The 16,935-nt window shown below is 49.4% G+C and overlaps 1 protein-coding gene across 2 annotated transcripts in view; it reads left to right on the top strand.

Annotated features, from left to right (window-relative positions):
* The window catches only part of CASKIN1 (CASK interacting protein 1), a 130,882-nt gene that overhangs the window by 67,926 nt on the left and 46,021 nt on the right, over window positions 1-16,935 (top strand). For both annotated transcript variants that reach the window (XM_084819032.1, XM_084819033.1), the window contains exon 2: window positions 12,328-12,379. In XM_084819032.1, coding sequence (XP_084675158.1) covers window positions 12,328-12,379 — 52 coding nt within the window. The remainder of the gene's footprint in view (window positions 1-12,327; window positions 12,380-16,935) is intronic.

Raw genomic sequence — 16,935 nt, 5'->3', positions numbered from 1 at the left:
AGATTTGTCTGCTGTTTCCTAGTTTTGGCTTCCTTGCTAGTTATTAGTTCTCTAATGCTACTGCTGCTTTTGCATATTTATTAATACTATATTGTTATTGTTATTTTTTATTTTTTGTCTTTTAATTGTGTTAATATTTTGTTGGCTGCTTTAGGCATCTTTGTTTTGCAGGGGAAAGCAGGATACAAATCTCAAAATGCTAAATAAATACTAAATGCTAAGTATTAAACTGTTTTGCAGATAAACATGTTTAGCTGGGTAAAAATTAAAGGTATGTCAATTTTAGAAAAGTATGATCAAATTAGGAACAACACAATTACAAAAAGCAAACTTAAGATCAAATTAAACATCACAATGTTTTAATATTGAAATCGAACTTATTACCTACTGCGCAGTAGTAACAATTTAAACCAGTGTGCGTTCACAGTTTCTTGGTGGAAGCTAAGTGGAGTGCGTGCATCTTTTATTTAGTTGCTATTGACAGTGGAATTCCATTCCAGACTTTGGGAAAAAAAGTCTTGGGAGGCGCAGACAATGTTGAGCCTCACAAACTAATCTGCACAAGTCATGAATCCACCTGCTGTCACATGGAATATATTAGTCATTTATGACATAAAAAGGAAAAGAACCAATTTTTGTAAAGGATTCCAGTCTGGCAAAGAGACTTCTTCTGTGATCTGCTGTTCCTCAGATGCGGTTGACATTTCTGCTGGGGTGCTGCAGTCTCCTCAGAGTCCGTCTCTGGGTTGTGATTGGGGGCCAATAGCTAGATGACAGCCTGGGCGAATTCGGATTGGGACCTTGGGTCAGCGTAGCCTAACCTATCCCACAGGGTTGCTGTGAGCGTAAAACGGACACGGTTTATGTATGCTGACCTGCGTTATTTGGAGAATGTGCCGGATGAAAAGTGTGCTAAATAAAATCTCCTGCCATTCTCTTCCCATCCACCTCATGTACATTCATGAGCTGCTGTTGTGTGTGATGTGGCATTGCCCTTCTAATCCACCCTGTCCTGTGAAACCAGCTGTGCGGCCTCTGAATGAGCACACTACATATGCCATCCAGCGTGTCGTGTTGTCGTCCTTGCTGATGACAATGCCACTTGAAACAAAGGCGGCAGCCGGGTGGGGGGAGCACATCTCGCCAGGGAGCTGACGTCCCTGATTTGGTTTTTTAAAAACCACTTTGGGTTTTAAATGCTAGATAATTAGTAGCTGCTTGTAGGGAATTAAACCTACTGAATAATAATCTATTACTTGCTTGCTCATAGTCTGTTCTTTGCGTCGTCTTTAAAAAAAATCCACCCTCTTAGCCTCCCCTGCCCCCCATCATTGAAAGCATTAATGTTTATTAGGTACTCCCATGTTAGATTATAAGCAGACAATGCGCAATTGGGATGTGGCAGGTTTTAAAGAAGCAGTGGCTTTTTGTGCTTCATCAGCAGGTCCTTTTGCCAAACCTCCAAGGCTGACAGTGAATAATCCCAGCACCTCTGATTGCTCATGGGGGCCTATTTTTAGGCCTCATCAGTGGCAAATTGTGCCTAGTATGGAGATGGCGATGCACACGGTGATAAGGTGGGGAGTTTCCAAAACTGGAGTGCTGGTGCATGGTTGAGTGGCAATTGGCCTAGAAGCAGAGGTAGCAAAGGAGTCATCCTTGTATGTTTGCAGGGGAGGGCTGGGGGGCACATCAGTAGGCTTAGCCACTTCCTCTCCCATCTTGACCTTGCTGGCCAGTAAGGGTGGCTATTGGGAAGAATAATGCTGACCTCTCTTACTGCGTTGTTGTATAGAGCAGGGTCCCCAACTTTTTTGGACCCATGGGCATATTTGGCAAGTTGAGATACTGCTGTGGGCACCGCCACAAAATGCCTAATCAGTGGATCACTGCTTTGGCGTTTACCTTTCGTGTCTGTGGACCTTAGGCTGCATCTTATTCAGCAAGAACTTTTGTTTTGTGTCTATTGGACACTGCAACGTCTCTTTAATAAGGGATTGTCTAATTCGGCTAATTGCTGGCGGTGCAATGCAGCTAATGCTTTTTTAAACATATGTTTTGGCAAGGTCCAGTAGTTGTGTCTTTTTGCAGGGAGGTTGTTACACAGATAAGTTTTGTATGGAACAGTCTTTAATATTCACTGATGTACACACTCTTTTAAATCATTTACCTGCTTCATGGAAATCAACGAATGGTCAGCGTAAAAGGATTCTCTGTGCCCTTTTGACAGCTAAAATATTGGTATTACAACCATTTACAAGGATAAATGTTCATCTCCTACAATGCAATGGATTGAAGACCTTACAACACTTTCAGTATTTGAATGTGTGGCATACAGACTTATTTGGATATTTGGTCCACTTTCGTTGAAGCCTATGTATAACTGCTAGCATGTTGTATATATTTCATACAAATCCACATACGTATATTTAAAAAACGGAGGGGGGGGATTCCAGGGCCCACAGGCACCACGTTGAGGACCCCCGTGTTATTGAGAGAAAGTATGTGAAGGGCTATTGATGCTGGTTCCAGGGTTTTTTTTTGGGTGGGGGGCCTTCGGCAGGATGCTCTCAGGGTCGCCCCCTCCCTGAGCAGACTCACCTCCTCTCCACTGTTGCCCCTGCCTCCTGCACACCCTCCTAGAACTGGGCTCTCCAGGGCGGTGTTCATGGGGACCAATGTGCCTGCAGAAACCTCTCTTGATGCCCACCAGGCTTCTGACCCCTCCTCAAGTTTGTTTTATTTGTTAAGGTTTTTAAAATTATTGTTTTTTAAACTGGGAGGTTGGCTTGCTGCAGAGCAAAGGGCTGCCCTCCTGCACCATCCTTATCCAGGTTCAAAAGAGTGGTGTTGTGCGTCAGAGCTCAGACCTCGCCTCTGCTTGGCACTTTAGGTTCTTGGCGCCTCCCCAGTTTGCCTTGTGGGAAATGAGTGTTTCGTGACCAGCCATGCCCACCATGGCAGCCATTTTATGAATGCGCACGACCCCTGCCCCTGGTAGCTATTTTGTGAGAGCACCCACAACACTCTCTTAAAATTATAAATGTGCCCTCTAGCCAAAAAGACTGGGGACCCCTCTCCTAGAGGGAGAGGACAAGGTATGTGGAAGCTGTTCCTCCTCCTTCTTGCTTGCTCCCTTGGAGAAGGCAAATGAACACGATTTCAAGGAGGAGGAAGCAGCTCCCAGGGACTGCACTGGGCCCTCTACTGAAGCAAGGGCGTTGGCAGGTGTCCGGGAAGGCCACTGCCTGATGCTGGCCCTGAGGACTATAGAAGCGGTGACTTAGAATTAGGGGCAGACTTGCAAGGGAGGGCCCATCTAGCCAGTTGCAGAGCCTTTAGCATGCAGAAGGTCCTAGCCCTGTCCCTGACATCTCCAGCTAAAAAGGGATAGAATCATAGAGTTGGAAGTGACCTCAGAGATCATCTAGTCCAACCGCATGCACAATGCAGGCTGTGCAATGCAGGATGCAGCTGCAGGATCCTTGACAGGTGGCCATCCAACTTCAGGTAGCAAGTGATGAGGAAGTCCCTTTTCTGGCTGAGTTCCTGAGAGCCACTGCTGCCAGTCAGTGTCTACCCTGCTGGGCTAAATGGTCCAGTCATTTGACTTGGTATAAGGCAGCACGCCATCTTCCTGCGTAAGGGGTGGGCGTCGTAAGGTTCAAAGTCTTGTTCAAGACTGAAGTGCAAAAAAGCAGCATATTTGAAGAGCATTTGTGGTGGTGATTTCATAACAACTAGCAATGAATGTTCTTCTCCCTGTGGCCTGAAATGGAAGGTTGCCAGCTATTATTAATTATTATTTTTCCAGCGAACCTACTTCACAGACTTTAGAGAGGTTAAAAGGAGCTACTTTGAGTTGCTTAGACTAGAGGAAGGGCTTGACACAAATTGAACAAACAAATACATTTGAATCCTTGCTTTTCCAGTTCATGACTTATCCTTTGGATGGAGGCAGGCAGCTGGGGCATCTCTTCAGCTTCCCCACTTTTGCACCCAGGCAAGTCAGGTGAGCAGTCTGTTCTGACCTGTGGAGCTGCTGCTTGGGATACGTCTGGGACAAATTGGCATTAAATAATTTTGCAGGGATCCCAGACTGAGGAGGGGGAGGTTACTGTCTGGTTCAAGAGAGCGTGACTCGGGATGGGGGCAGTCCCCCTGGCCCCCCCAGTGCTCTTCAACATTTTTATTAATGACTTGGAGGAGGAGGTGCAGGGAATGCTGATCAAATTTGCAGATGACACAAAATTGGGCGGGATAGCTAATACTTTGGAAGACAGAAACAAAATTCAAAGTGATCTGGATAGACTGGAGCGCTGGGCAGAAAACAACAGAATGACATTTAATAGGGATCAATGCCAAGTTCTGCACCTAGGAAAAAGAAACCAAATGCACAGTTACAAGATGGGGGATATGTGGCTCAACAACACTACAAGCGAGAAGGATCTTGGAAGTGTTGTCGATCACAAGCTGAATATGAGCCAACAATGTGATGTGGCTGCAAAAAAGGCCAATGCTCTTTTGGGCTGCATTAATAGAAGCATAGCTTCCAAATCCCGGGAAGTACTAGTTCCCCTCTACTCAGCACTGGTTAGGCCTCATCTGGAGTACTGTGTCCAGTTCTGGGCACCAGACTTTAAGAAGGATGCAGACAAACTGGAGAGGGTTCAGAGGAGGGCAACAAAGATGATCAGGGGACTGGAAACAAAGCCCTATGAAGAGAGACTGAAAGAACTGGGCATGTTTAGCCTTGAGAAGAGAAGACTGAGGGGAGATATGATAGCACTCTTCAAGTACTTGAAAGGTTGTCACAGAGGAAGGCCAGGATCTCTTCTTGATCATCCCAGAGTGCAGGACACAGAAGAATGGGCTCAAGTTACAGGAAGCCAGATTCCGACTGAATATCAGGAAAAACCTCCTGACTGTTAGAGCAATACGACAATGGAACCAATTACCTGGGGAGGTGGTGGGCTCTCCCACACTGGAGACCTTCAAGATGAGGCTGGACAGCCATTTGTCAGGGATGCTCTGACTTGGATTCCTGCACTGAGCAGGGGGTTGGACTCGATGGCCTTGTGGGCCCCTTCCAACCCTACTATTCTATGATTCTGTGATTCACCAGCGTCCAGGGTGGAGTTGGGGGCAGGAGACAGGGGAGTGTTTGCATGTTTTTAGTCACCTTGGGGAAAATGCTGCTGCCCTGGCTGTACCCCCCTTGCCACTTTTTCAGCGGTGGAATCCACAGTGACATCCTCCATTCTGGCAGCAATGCTGTTTCAGATGTTAGTCTGGATGGTGGGGTAGGAAAGAGAAGTCAACATTCAGAGGGGGCAGACACAGCAAAGTCGAAAGGCCCAGTGTTTGAATACAGTCAAGGTTCAGTTGCAAGGAGCAGTTGTTATTCTGAGAACCTTAATGAAGTATTAAAATACGTCAGATTGTTGTGCTATTAAAACAGCTGTTTTAATGGTGCTGTTTCATCGAGGTGTATGGAACCCTGAAAATTAAAAACTTCCCCTCTCAGCAATCACGTGGTCGCCGTCTGGGAGCCTGCGATAAACACGGAAAGTCTCCACAACAGGAGGACTGCGTTTTTTCTTTAATATAAAGGCAGTCTTTCGCTTATTATATACCTCCCTGGATGGGGACAGCGCACCAGCATCTGGGTTGTAGTTGGAAACAGAGGACAGTGGAATGCCTGTAAGTTTCATGCCACCATGAAAACTATAGCAGTGTTTTGAACACATGAGAATAACTCTCCTACCTGCACTTTTTTCATTTGATGTCAAAAGTGTTGGTGTCTTTGGCATACATAGCTAGCACATAGGCCTTACCAGTGAGCTAACAGGTGTAGGTGGTCCTGAGGAATAATTGCACATAGACTGAATTTTGGGGATGGTGGACTCCCCCCGCCCACACATACACACTGCTGTTGTGTGCTGTATGTGTAAGCTCAGTTCAGCCCTTATGCCAAACTGTGGTTAAGGAAGCTTAACTATAGTTTAGTGTGACTTCTAAATCAGCAAATCATGGTTTGCAATTGGCTGGCAAGCCAGAACCAGAAGCCAGGGTGTTAAGTGACTTTGCAAACCATGGTTTGGGTTAACTATAGTTTGCTGTGAGAACGGAATTGTCAGCCCAGAGTTACGGCTGTTGCTGTGCCTCTGGAGGCTGTTGCGTCAGAGACTGCAGCGCTGAACGGGTGGAAAGCAAAAGCAGACAAGCCCCTCGAAGGCTTGGTTTCGAAGCTCAAGCCAGAGTTTGGCTTCTGAACTCCAGTTAGTGCAAACCAAGGTTTGGCATCCCTACTAGATGTCCCTGGGGTTGGACTCGATGGTCGTGAAGGCCCCTTCCAACCCTACTCTTCTATGATTCTACGATTCTACTCGAGTCCTGACTTGGGGTTGCCAGAGTTCCCTGGTGGGTCTCCACAGGAGACACAGAACTGGCAGGGTGGTGAGCTGATTGCCCTCCAAGGGCCCTTTGCGCCGAGAGGCTCAGAGCCAGCTCAGCTGCTCCCATCAGCTCCCAGTCCCACTTTGCCCATAAGCGTGTGCACGCGCGCGTGTAGAAGCTGCTGGTGCCCTTGAGACTGCCCAAATGACACCACTGCAGTCAGCCCCCAAACTGTTGAGATTAGGGGAGGGTCTTCCAGAGCAAAGGTTGTTACTTCTTGGCAGAACCTCTCACTTGAGGAAGGGAACCTGTGTGCCCCTCCAAGTGTTGTTGGACTCCAGCTTCCATCAGTCCCGCCAGCATGGCCCCATCGTCCTGGGAAGGGAAGGGCCATGGCTCAGGGGGAGAGCCCCCACTTTACATGCAGAAGGCCCCAAGTTCAGTCCCCGGCATCTCTAGGGAGGGCCAGGAAAGTCCCCTGCTGGAAAGACCCCTTCCGGACCCCTGCCCGGAGAGCCACAGCTGCCACCAGTGTCAACAGCACTGGGCCAGATAGATCAGGGGCCTAACTCAGTATAAGGCAGCTTCCTGTGTTCCTGTGGGAGCATGGGCCCTGGGATGATGGGAACTGGAGTCCAACAGCAGGTTGTCTACCCTTGCTTTAGATGTGGATTGCACTGAAGATTCGTGCTGCGTGGGAGATCATAGCTCATGTGTGCACACAGACTAGGAGGACGGTGGCAAAACCTGGTGGTGGGCCTTGACCATTGCTGACCCTGGCCTGGAGTGCAGTTCTGATGTGCTGGAGCCCCTCTCTCCAGGAGGGTCCAGCTCCCCCCCGGTCCATTCTGTCTCTGCGAGCAGCACAAAGGCTGTTCGCCAGGAGCAGTTTGCTGTGGCACTGCTCGCTCACTCTCTCCTGATGGTTCAGCATTCTCCACCCCACTGTGTGCAGAGGGAGCAGCCCCTCTTGCCCCGCCTGCAGCTCATCCCTTCCCAGCTTGGAGTCTAACGTTCAATCAATGTTTAATGGGCACCTACAATCTCTAATTAAGCGCCAGCCGGTCTTGGAACCGGCGATTTGAGCTTTGGCTCCTGTCTGCGAGCACAGCCTCTGAGGCAGGAGGACCGAGATGCAAGCAGAAGGCCAGCCGAGCCGCTTCCTTTTCTCAGCGTGTTCTCTGGTTCTTTGCTGTCAACTGTCGGGCGGTTTTGCTGGGCGTGGCTGTAACCATGGCAGTTCTGCAAGCCTCTTCGGGCATGTTTGCTCTGCCTGTGTTACCCCTGGCCACCCGTTTGCTACCTGCTGTAATCACACTCAGTCTGGTTAAAGAAGAGTGGCAGGATGGATGAATTGCTTGCTTGCTTGCTTGCTTGCTTTGGTTGGTTGGTTCGGTCTTTCAACTGTTTCAGCAAAGTTGGGTGGAGAGCTAGAGTGAACTGCTGGATCAGGCCACAGGTTCATCCAACTGAGCATCCTATATCCACTAGTGGCTACCCAGATGCCACAAGCGGGGGGGGGAGGGGTGGTCTTTCCCGCTTGGTTTCTCAGTAGCAGGTAGTGTTCAGACACGCACTGCCCCTCCACACAGCGGTCGTGGCTAACAGACCACCTTCTTCTCCAGCTCTTTCTTTCAAAGCCACCCAAGCTGTGCCAGGGGCCCTCTGCGGCTGGAGCAGGAAAGCCATTTTCCACAGTGCCCACTGTGGTCAGGATGGCAGGGGGCTTGTCTGTGTGTGTTGTGGGGGGGAGCATGGCAACGTTAGAATGGCAATCTTGGCTGGGGGAGGGGGGGGGCTGGAGATCACCAGGGAGGAGCAACAGTGGTGTGAGAAGTAACTGTGGAGTTGGCCCCCTTCCCCACAGCAGTGCAGATCAGTTCAGGAATAGTCTTTTCCCCCTTTTGTGAGTTGGGCTTGCGCTGGAGTGAAGGTGTGCACTCTTTATTAAAAGGAGGAATCCCTTTGCAGCTGGCCAGCCCCCCCCCCCCCGCCCCCGGTGCCGGTATAGAGTTAGCAAGACTGCATACCTCAGAATGAAACCCGTGGGGAGGTCATCTCAACAGGCTTTTAATTTTGGGTGGGGGCAGGTGACTTGACTAAATCCAGAAGCACCGTGCCTAAATCCAGTGGAGGCTGGTGGCTCCAATTTTGGCGGGGCTGTGAATCCATTCTGGGTTTCAGTCAGAACCAGCCCAAATGCTAAAGGAGCTAGCCGAATTAGAGTTCTGACTGGTTCTGACTGAAACCCAGAATGGATTTACAGCCCCACCGAAATCAGAGCCACCAGCCTCCACTACCTAAATCCTAAAGGAGAGTTTCTGGCATCTTTGTGGAAACTTGAACTCTCCCCCCACCGCAGTCCCAGCATTCAGGAGTAAGGGACGTACACCGTTCTCAGAGGTCCTCTCCTCTTTATTATTACTTGACACCTTTTGAATGTGGAAGCCCAAATATGTCAGGCTCTTGTGGGTGGAAATGAAGGCCTGCGCACCAGTGCCAGGTGAGTCTGCCGAGCAGCAGAGATTCAAACCCGAGGTCCTCCACCAGTGAATCCGCTGGAGGCGGTGGCTGATCGGCTCCTGCGGGCAGTGCTGCGTTAATGCTGGTTGGCACCCCGCCTCTTGACTGCACTCCCCCTCCCTCTAACGCCCAGTGAAGGGGAGCAGCTGACCAGAGTGATGAAATCCAGGAAAATCTGTGTCTCAGGTTGATTTTTTTGTTTAAAAAATAAAAATTAAATGCTGCATTATATTCAGTTGCGATTTTTTCCAATGACAGGAATGCAATTTATGGCATAGCAATTTGTCCTCGGTGTGGAAGTCCTCAGCATCCACTTGCATTGGCAGTTTCCACCGTCAGGCCGAGGCAGATGGACGCTTGGGGGTCGCTCACTTCAGCTCGTCCATCCTCCCCGCCTTCCTCCCCACTGCACCCTGTTTTGCTCTTCCTTAATGTCATCATGTTGACAAGCTAAGCGATAAGATCAATTAAGGGCTTCTCTGTTGCTGAAAGGCAGAGGAGTGGTGCATCTTGGGAAACTATGCTCTGGAAGCTGGAGTGTGCCACCACATCGGTGTTCAAGGGACCTCGGATGACCTGTGTAGCAGAACAATCCTGCATCAGTTTTCTGCTGGCAGAGCAGGCCCTTAAGCAGGGCAGTGTGTGCTGTGCATTTAAAGAGGGGAGAAACCTGGACTCTGCAGCCTTGCATGCATGATTCAGGCTGAGTATCTTTGCAAAAAGTCCCCAAATCTGCATCGCACATTCTGCTCTTCTTGAGGGGAGGTGGGAGTCTGTCCCACTGGGCCACTAGCAATCCTGTTAAGCAAACCCTCTGGCTTCTTTTCACCAGGCAATGCCCATCTGTTTTCAAACCTAATTTCATAGTCATAAGGGCTTGAAAACTTCCTTTTTAAAATAAAAAAGTGAAAATGATGCCGCATAGGATGCTGAATTCTGAGGCCTGTACATAGGATATGAGCTGAACTGCTCCTTTGCCCCCCCCCCAGCCGCAGAGCACCCCTGCCCCATGCTCCAGCTCCTTTTCTTGTTCCCTCCCTTCCTGACTACAGCTCCCCCGTCCTTGATTGCATCCCATCGTCCTGCTGGGTGGAGAGCAGGCTCTTGCAGGATCTGGAATGAGGCAGGGCAGCGGTACAGTTCTCCCCAACACCCAGCAGGATGACAGTCAGTGGCGCTCCGAGTGGTTCCATCCATTGAGTTACCATGGCGTGGTGTGTGGACATCTTGGTTCAGCCATCTTTTGCTCTCTTGCTCACTCTCACCACAGTGTCTGGTGCTCTCAGTTTCAAGATCTTCTGTATAAGCGGCTTCTCTCCATTCTTGTGCTTTGCTGGTGCAGTCTATTTTTCTCTTCCATTACTGTTGGATATTTTGCTAGGACAATGAAGAGAATAAAAGCAAATTCGAGTTTGATGAGCGCACGTCCTTCCCCCGCAGCTGCCTCCCCATAGTTCTTGGCCATTCCACTTTCCTGGTTTTTCCTTCTCAGCAGCTCCTCAACTAGCTGGCCTCGTTCCTCTGATGGTGCTTTCTCTGCCAGGAAGACGGATGGCCGTTCTCCGCTCTTAACCCTGTTATCGGGGCTTTATTCCTCCGGCTGCTCTCAGGAAAGTAGCAAATGTGAAATTCGATTGCACTGATGCTTCCTCCTCCTAATGTGGCGCAGAAAGAGGTCCTGATCCTGCTGGCAGGTGCAAACCAGTTGCTCAATGGTGGTTCCCGCAGCCCTGTCCTGATTAATTGGTAGCTGTCCCTTGTACCTTTGGGGCAGATGCACGGGATCACGCATGCACGCTACCCTGCTAGTAATTGAAGGCATTAAAAGTTCTTACTGTAGCAGTAACTAAAGGACTTCAAATCAAGTGTCTGGGGCTGCTGGGGGAACGGACTCCTTTCTCTCAAACCACTCTGCCCCGGTAGCTGCTGTGCTTGTGTTTCTCCAGGAGATCCAAGCTGCTGTTCTTTGCTGGAGGGTCTGAGGCGGATTGCTGTTTGCCCCTCTTTCTCTCTACCCTCTGCAGGGCAAAACGGGTTGCCATAGCAACTGCCCCAATGTGCATGGCGTTTCTGATTCTGGGAAGATGCCCTCTTGTCCACAGTGTTCCTTACCCTCTGGCTCTTCTCCCTCTTGCTGCTTGGAAGTGCTGCACGTGTCGTGGCAGGGGCCAAGAGCTCTTTCCTGAGGGACGCGTCTCTCCATTCCGCTGGGTTCTGGGCTGGCCGTGGCAAGTGGGTTGACCTGAGGGCACCAGGTGCTGCTCAGCTGACTGCTTCCGTCCAATCGCCAGGAGGCACTGAATACGTGGATCCCCAGTTTGGGTCAGGGAGGGGGAAGAGGCAGCCCTGTGGGAAAGCCAGGACAGCCCCGCTTGTCTGGGATGAAGAAAGGTCCAGGGTAGCAGCTTCAGAGGCGGTGCTTCCTCATGAGGAGAGAGTATCTGAAGACATTTTGTGGTGTGTTTTGTCAAAGGTGCTTGCTCACAAATGCACAGGTAGAACAGGTAGGCAGCAAGCAGGCATCCCCCCAGCCCCTTATCAACATGGGCGCTTAACAGCCCCTTACCCAGGCCGGCGCCGTAAGCTCAGACTGTCTTTCTTTGGCCAAATTCTTCTGCCAGGTGGAAGCACAAACCTGTCTCAGTTCCCCCTCAAGTAGGAGTGTGTAACTGCTCTAAGCCATGCGAAGCATTGGAGAGCAGGACCCAGGACCCACCCCCACGCCACACACCCCGGATCTTCGCCAGAGTCATTTGCCTTCTGAAGTTTCCCACACGCATGCTGGCGTGGTTGCTCAGAACAAGGATTCCCGTGTGAGCTGTGGAAAGTTGCTACCAGGGTGGGATCCACAAGATTCTTGGGGCTCATGGGACACGTACAAAATAGATCTTGTGTCAAGGAGCAAATATGCTCTTCCAGTGTTTCCAGTGACTCGACTGATGTGTGCATCAGAACTTAGTTATCCACAGGCTTTCACACCTCCTAAATGTTCCGACATGGTCCTCAGATCAGTAAATGTATCAAAATAATTTAGAAATGCTTATTTTGAGAGAAAGTGCTTTAAAAATGTGTATTTAAATGTGATTTTTGAGCAGAATTTTTTTTAAATTGCAGACTAATGAGGAAGTGGGATGAGACAGATATGTGGGGGAACATGTGGAAACGTGATACCAGAAATAGGCTGATTTGCCCATCCCTAATCCAGATCACATTCCAAGTGGCTGGTGCATTGGATTTGAAGTGTTTCTCCAGTTCCAACCATGACGTCAACAGTTAAAGATTCCCAAATCTTGGTGAAAGATCTGGAGGAATCCTAAAGTTTTGCCCTGTTTCTGCCACCCTTCTCATCTTCTCTCTCTCTCTCTCTCTCTCTCTCTCTCTCTCTCCTTCCCTTCCCGCATCCAGAGCTCCTGGGATCAGCCAAGAGAGTGAACGTTAATTTCCAAGACACCGATGGGTGAGTAGGCACCGTTTGTGTATCAGCAAGCAGCTGTCTGCATTGGGGTGGGAGGAGGCTTGTGCAAAGGTTGCCTCACAGCAAGGGGAATCGCCATGGAGAACCTCTTCATTTTCCTGCAGGCTCTCTAGACACCCTGGGCGGAATTTTTCTTCGTTAGCTTCATGCAGGTCAATGGCTCTTCATGGCTTCTCGATAGCTCCCCGCAGAGGCCAGCTTCCTCTCACAGGTCCTCTCGTTGGCCAAGGAATGCCCCCCACTCCCAGTAGATTCTTGGCTCTGCAGAGTGGCTGTTTAGGATCTTTTTTTCCCAAGAAGACACCCTCACATGTGGGAAAGGGCTTTCTCCTGTGTTGCTCCCAGATTCTGGAACCTGCTCCCTTTGGAGCTGCGAGTGGTCCCCTTGGCACCTCGGTTAGCTCTTTGAGAGTTCTGACTGAAACCCGGAGCGGATGCACTGCCCCACTGACATCGGAGCCCCCGGCCTCCACTGGCCCCCACTCTCTCTCTGTGCTCAGGAGGGGGCGGGCTCCAGACACATCTTGGATTTTAGAATTCTCATTACGGTTTCCAGGTTGTTTTTAATGTTTTGCTGTGTTTTTATTTGGTTAGGGTTTTTATCTTCTGAACATTTGGAAAACTGCCTTGGTTGGCTTTAGAAAGGTAGTATAGAAATACAGTCAGTCAATCAGAAGAAGAATTTTTTTTCCCCCTTCCTGGAAAAAAGTATCCTGTTACAAAAATGGTTGTGTGTGAACTGATCCTTTATGTGCAGAGGGCTTGATCAACTTGAGCTGGGGTGCAGTGCTCATGCGCAGAGCATCCCCATTGCAGTCTTTCCTCCTTTCATCAACGGTGGTGGCCAGGGCTCAGGGGGGAGGGCTTGCAGGGAGTGGGGGTCTGTGTGTACCTGTGTAAAAGTGGGGGAAGAGCCGGATGGAGTTTGGGAGGTGAGCATGAACACAGCACCCACTTCTGTTGCCTGCATGTGCCCCTCTGCGCTCGTGTGTGTTGTATGTGGAGTGGGAGAATAGGGCTTCCTTACACATTATCCCTCTCTTTCCTCAAGGATCTCAGGGAGGTTTAATTCCCCACTCCTCTTTTATTCTCAAAATAATTCTGGCTATTCTGGGAGAGAGTGGCTGGACCCATGAGCTTTATGGGTGAATGGGAGTGCAAATGCAGATCTCTTGGGGTGTCAACATTCAACATTACATCATGGTGGCTTTCAGTAGACTCAGGAGCTGCAGGCAGGTGTTACGTTTTAACCCAACAACTCCACATTTTAACTGACCTTGTAACTTCTCCCTAAAATTTTACCAAAATCTACATCTCAGTCCCAGCATAGTTTTGTATCTCTGTATAAAATACGTTTGTTGTTTTTTAGTTGAATGAATGAGCACGTATCCACACATACACATAGGCAGGTTGTGTGTCTCCCACAATCCTAGAGAAGCACAAAATTAGCAGGCTGGGTTAGCATTCCTTCTGAGAAGGCCCACTTTCATTTCTAAAAAGAAAAAAGTGCCCAGTCCTGGCCCCCATAGATGCAAAATTATGCTTGAACATATGTGGGCCATGCCTGCCGAAATTTCAGCAGCTGGAGGGCGAACAAAGTTTCCAGTGGTTGTGTGTGCAGGTGCGTGCGTGTGGGGGGGTGTTTGTCACCCTTGCAACTCCATGCCTCCTTTCCTCCTTCACATGATAAGGTAAAACTAGAAGAAATTATACAAAATAGTGTTTCTGTTTTTTTTTTTTTTAAGAAGGAAATACATTATGCAATATAAGAGAGTTATCATGCAAGCCTGTATACTTTATGCAGGGTGCAAAATTTGGACTGAGATTTGTAATTCTTTTACTGTACAAAGAGCCCAGCCTGAAGTCCTTTAGAAAGAAAATAATAAACCCAACTGTGCAGCAAGGCTCTCTGTCTCTCTTTTTCTCTCTCCTACCACTCAATAACTTTTCCTTTTTCTTTCCTTAGAAATGAAATGGTCTCAGGCAAAAAGCTGCTTGCTTATGTCCGCTCTAGATTCTTCTGCTGCTCCATTGACTTAGATGCGATGGAGGGAAACAGCTTTTGCTCATAGGGAAATAGCAAAAAGGAGCGAGCCTTCCTTCCTCTTCTTGCTCTTCCCCACCTCCAGCCAGGTTATCAAACAACAACCAGTGTTGCATTCACCACAATGGTGATGGAGGACACCCCCCCCCCCCGCTGTCTCTCTCATCCTTGTCTGCATGCATCCGCTAATGATTGTCAGCCAGGAGCCAGCTATCATCTCTGCTTTCTCCTTCCCTTTCGCTGAACAGAAAGGATCCATCCTGCCTTGGGCAGGTGCCGTCTCCCCTTTCAAGCCAACCCACGCAGGCGGCTTGGCATGTAGCAGGCGGAGGAGCCGAGGAGTAAATGAATCTTTGCTGACAAATATGGCGGGGTGGGGGGCTCTGCTCCCATCAAGCCGAGTGCAGTGTGAACTCCTGGGCAGAGCTGGGCCTTTCTGGCTGCTGGAGCAGCAAGGGGAGGGGGAGGGATCGGTGCACAGCACAGGCCTTTCTGGCACTTTGGAAGCAGGAGAGGCAAGGGAGGTTGGTGGGCAGCCTGATAGTTTGGTGCTCAAAGCCCCAAACAAGCAGCCCTGTCTGTGTGGGGGAGAGGGGGAGGGCAAGCTAAATATATTGTAATGTTTTACCGCTTGAAATGGTGTCACTGCCATGATGTCACAGAATGTTCTGAGGAAGAAGCTTGCACAGGGCCAAGAGACTGCAGCCCAGCATCATTCTGCGAGGGCTTTGGAAGCAGAGTGGCTAAAGCAGCCAGAAGACAGAGGCAGGATGGAGAAGGGATGCAAACCCCACACAGGGCCAGGAGGCCTCACCTACTGTAGGAAACGTGGGGAGGAAGGCCTTTGGGAAGATGGAAGAGTGGGCGTAAGACCCTCAGATACAGACCTAGGGACAGGGAGGGCTTGTGTTGGTGGGAGTGAGGTGCAGAGAGATCGGGGTGAGCATGCACACTTCCACTAAGCTTTTAAAACACATATTTAAAAACTGCACAGTGGGCTGTTTGTTCCCCACCATGGGGATATTCGTGTCGGTGTGTTTTAGAGTTTATTTAAAAAGAAAAATGGTGTTTCCATTTTTAAACATGCGTACAAACATCCTCCTTCTCCTTGATGGAAGCATTTCTGAGCTACTCACGTGCGTTTCCCACATACTCCTCAGACACAGAAATCCCAGGGAATGCTAAAATTCTGGCTTCTGGACAGCTTTCCTGGAAAGAGCCTAAGAGGCCAATTTTTCTTGTCCCATCGCTGGGGGAAAAAAATCACGGGATCGCAAAGCAGACTCCCACAAAGGCTGCGCTCCTGCTCCTGTTCTAAATCGGGGCATTCCTCAGGGGTTACAATAACTCTACTCTGGTTTACATCAGCGGAGGCTGGTTCTGGGCTTTTATGGAAATGTTTGGAGAGCAGGCAGAGCCCTGCCGAATATGCTGGGCTCAAGAACCAGTCTGTAAGTTGCAGATCACGAGAGCCCACTCGGCTGCCGTAATCCAGTTGCGCTCCGTGCATTGATTGGACACATGGAGGAAAACATGAGAAGAGGGCTGAAGTGGGAAATGGAGGTGGAGGAATTCTGGACGGTATCACTCTAGACTGTAGGTGCGGGGTGGTCAGGTATTTCAAATGCTTCCCCCCGTATACAAAGCTCCCTACGTGTAGTAAACTAGTGTGTCAGGGAGAGGGCTTTGCTAAATCTTTTCCCTCTGGTGTGCTAGTTTATTGCATGCAAAGTGTGTGTTGGATGTGTGTGTGTGTGTGTGTGTGTTGGATGTGGGAGACCCTTTGAAATTACGATGCAAGAATGTAAGGAGAGCCATACTTGGTTAGACGAAAGGCCTATTTAGTCCAGCATTCTGTTCCCACAGTGGCCAACCGGAAGTCTCGGGCAAGGCCACAAGCAGGACAGGAGCACAATTTTGCACTGTCCCGCCGGTGTTCCCCAGCAACTAAATCGCAGTCTGAATTCTAGGAAGACCGGAAGCTGCCTTATCCTGAGTCAGACCCTCGGTCCATCTATCTAGCTCAGTACTGTTTGCACTGACAGGCAGAGGCTCCCCAGGGTTTCAGGCTGGATTCTTTCCCAGCTCTGCCTGCAGATGCCAGGGATCAAACCTGGGACTTTCTGCATGCAAAGGTCCCTCTGCCACTGAACCACGGCCCCGGCCATTCTCATCTTGGCCTTCCACCTCTTTTTTCATCATTTTATTAATTATGTTATTTTCAAAATGCCTATCTTGCTGTTCATCCTGAAGACTGCCAGAGAAGTTAACTATCATTTAAGAGCAGCGAAGCAATCCTATCAGTACTCAAAAGCAGAGGAATCAGAAACATATCTGTACCAAGCCATATCTGTACCATTCTTTCTCTAAAAGAATCTAAACAATCCGAAAAGGCCTAGGTCATTTTTTTCCCCGTTTTTCCCTGGTGCCAAAAAGACATCAGATGCCAGGTGAGCGTCCCTGGGGAGAGCACTCCAGAGTTGGGGTGCCAGAA

The sequence above is a fragment of the Heloderma suspectum genome, chromosome 12, assembly GCF_057233095.1.
Source record: "Heloderma suspectum isolate Gila_16-S chromosome 12, 16-S_ref, whole genome shotgun sequence".
Lineage (NCBI taxonomy): Eukaryota > Metazoa > Chordata > Lepidosauria > Squamata > Helodermatidae > Heloderma > Heloderma suspectum.
Note: the sequence above shows the minus strand (reverse complement) of the source record. Positions and strands in the feature narration are given on the sequence as shown.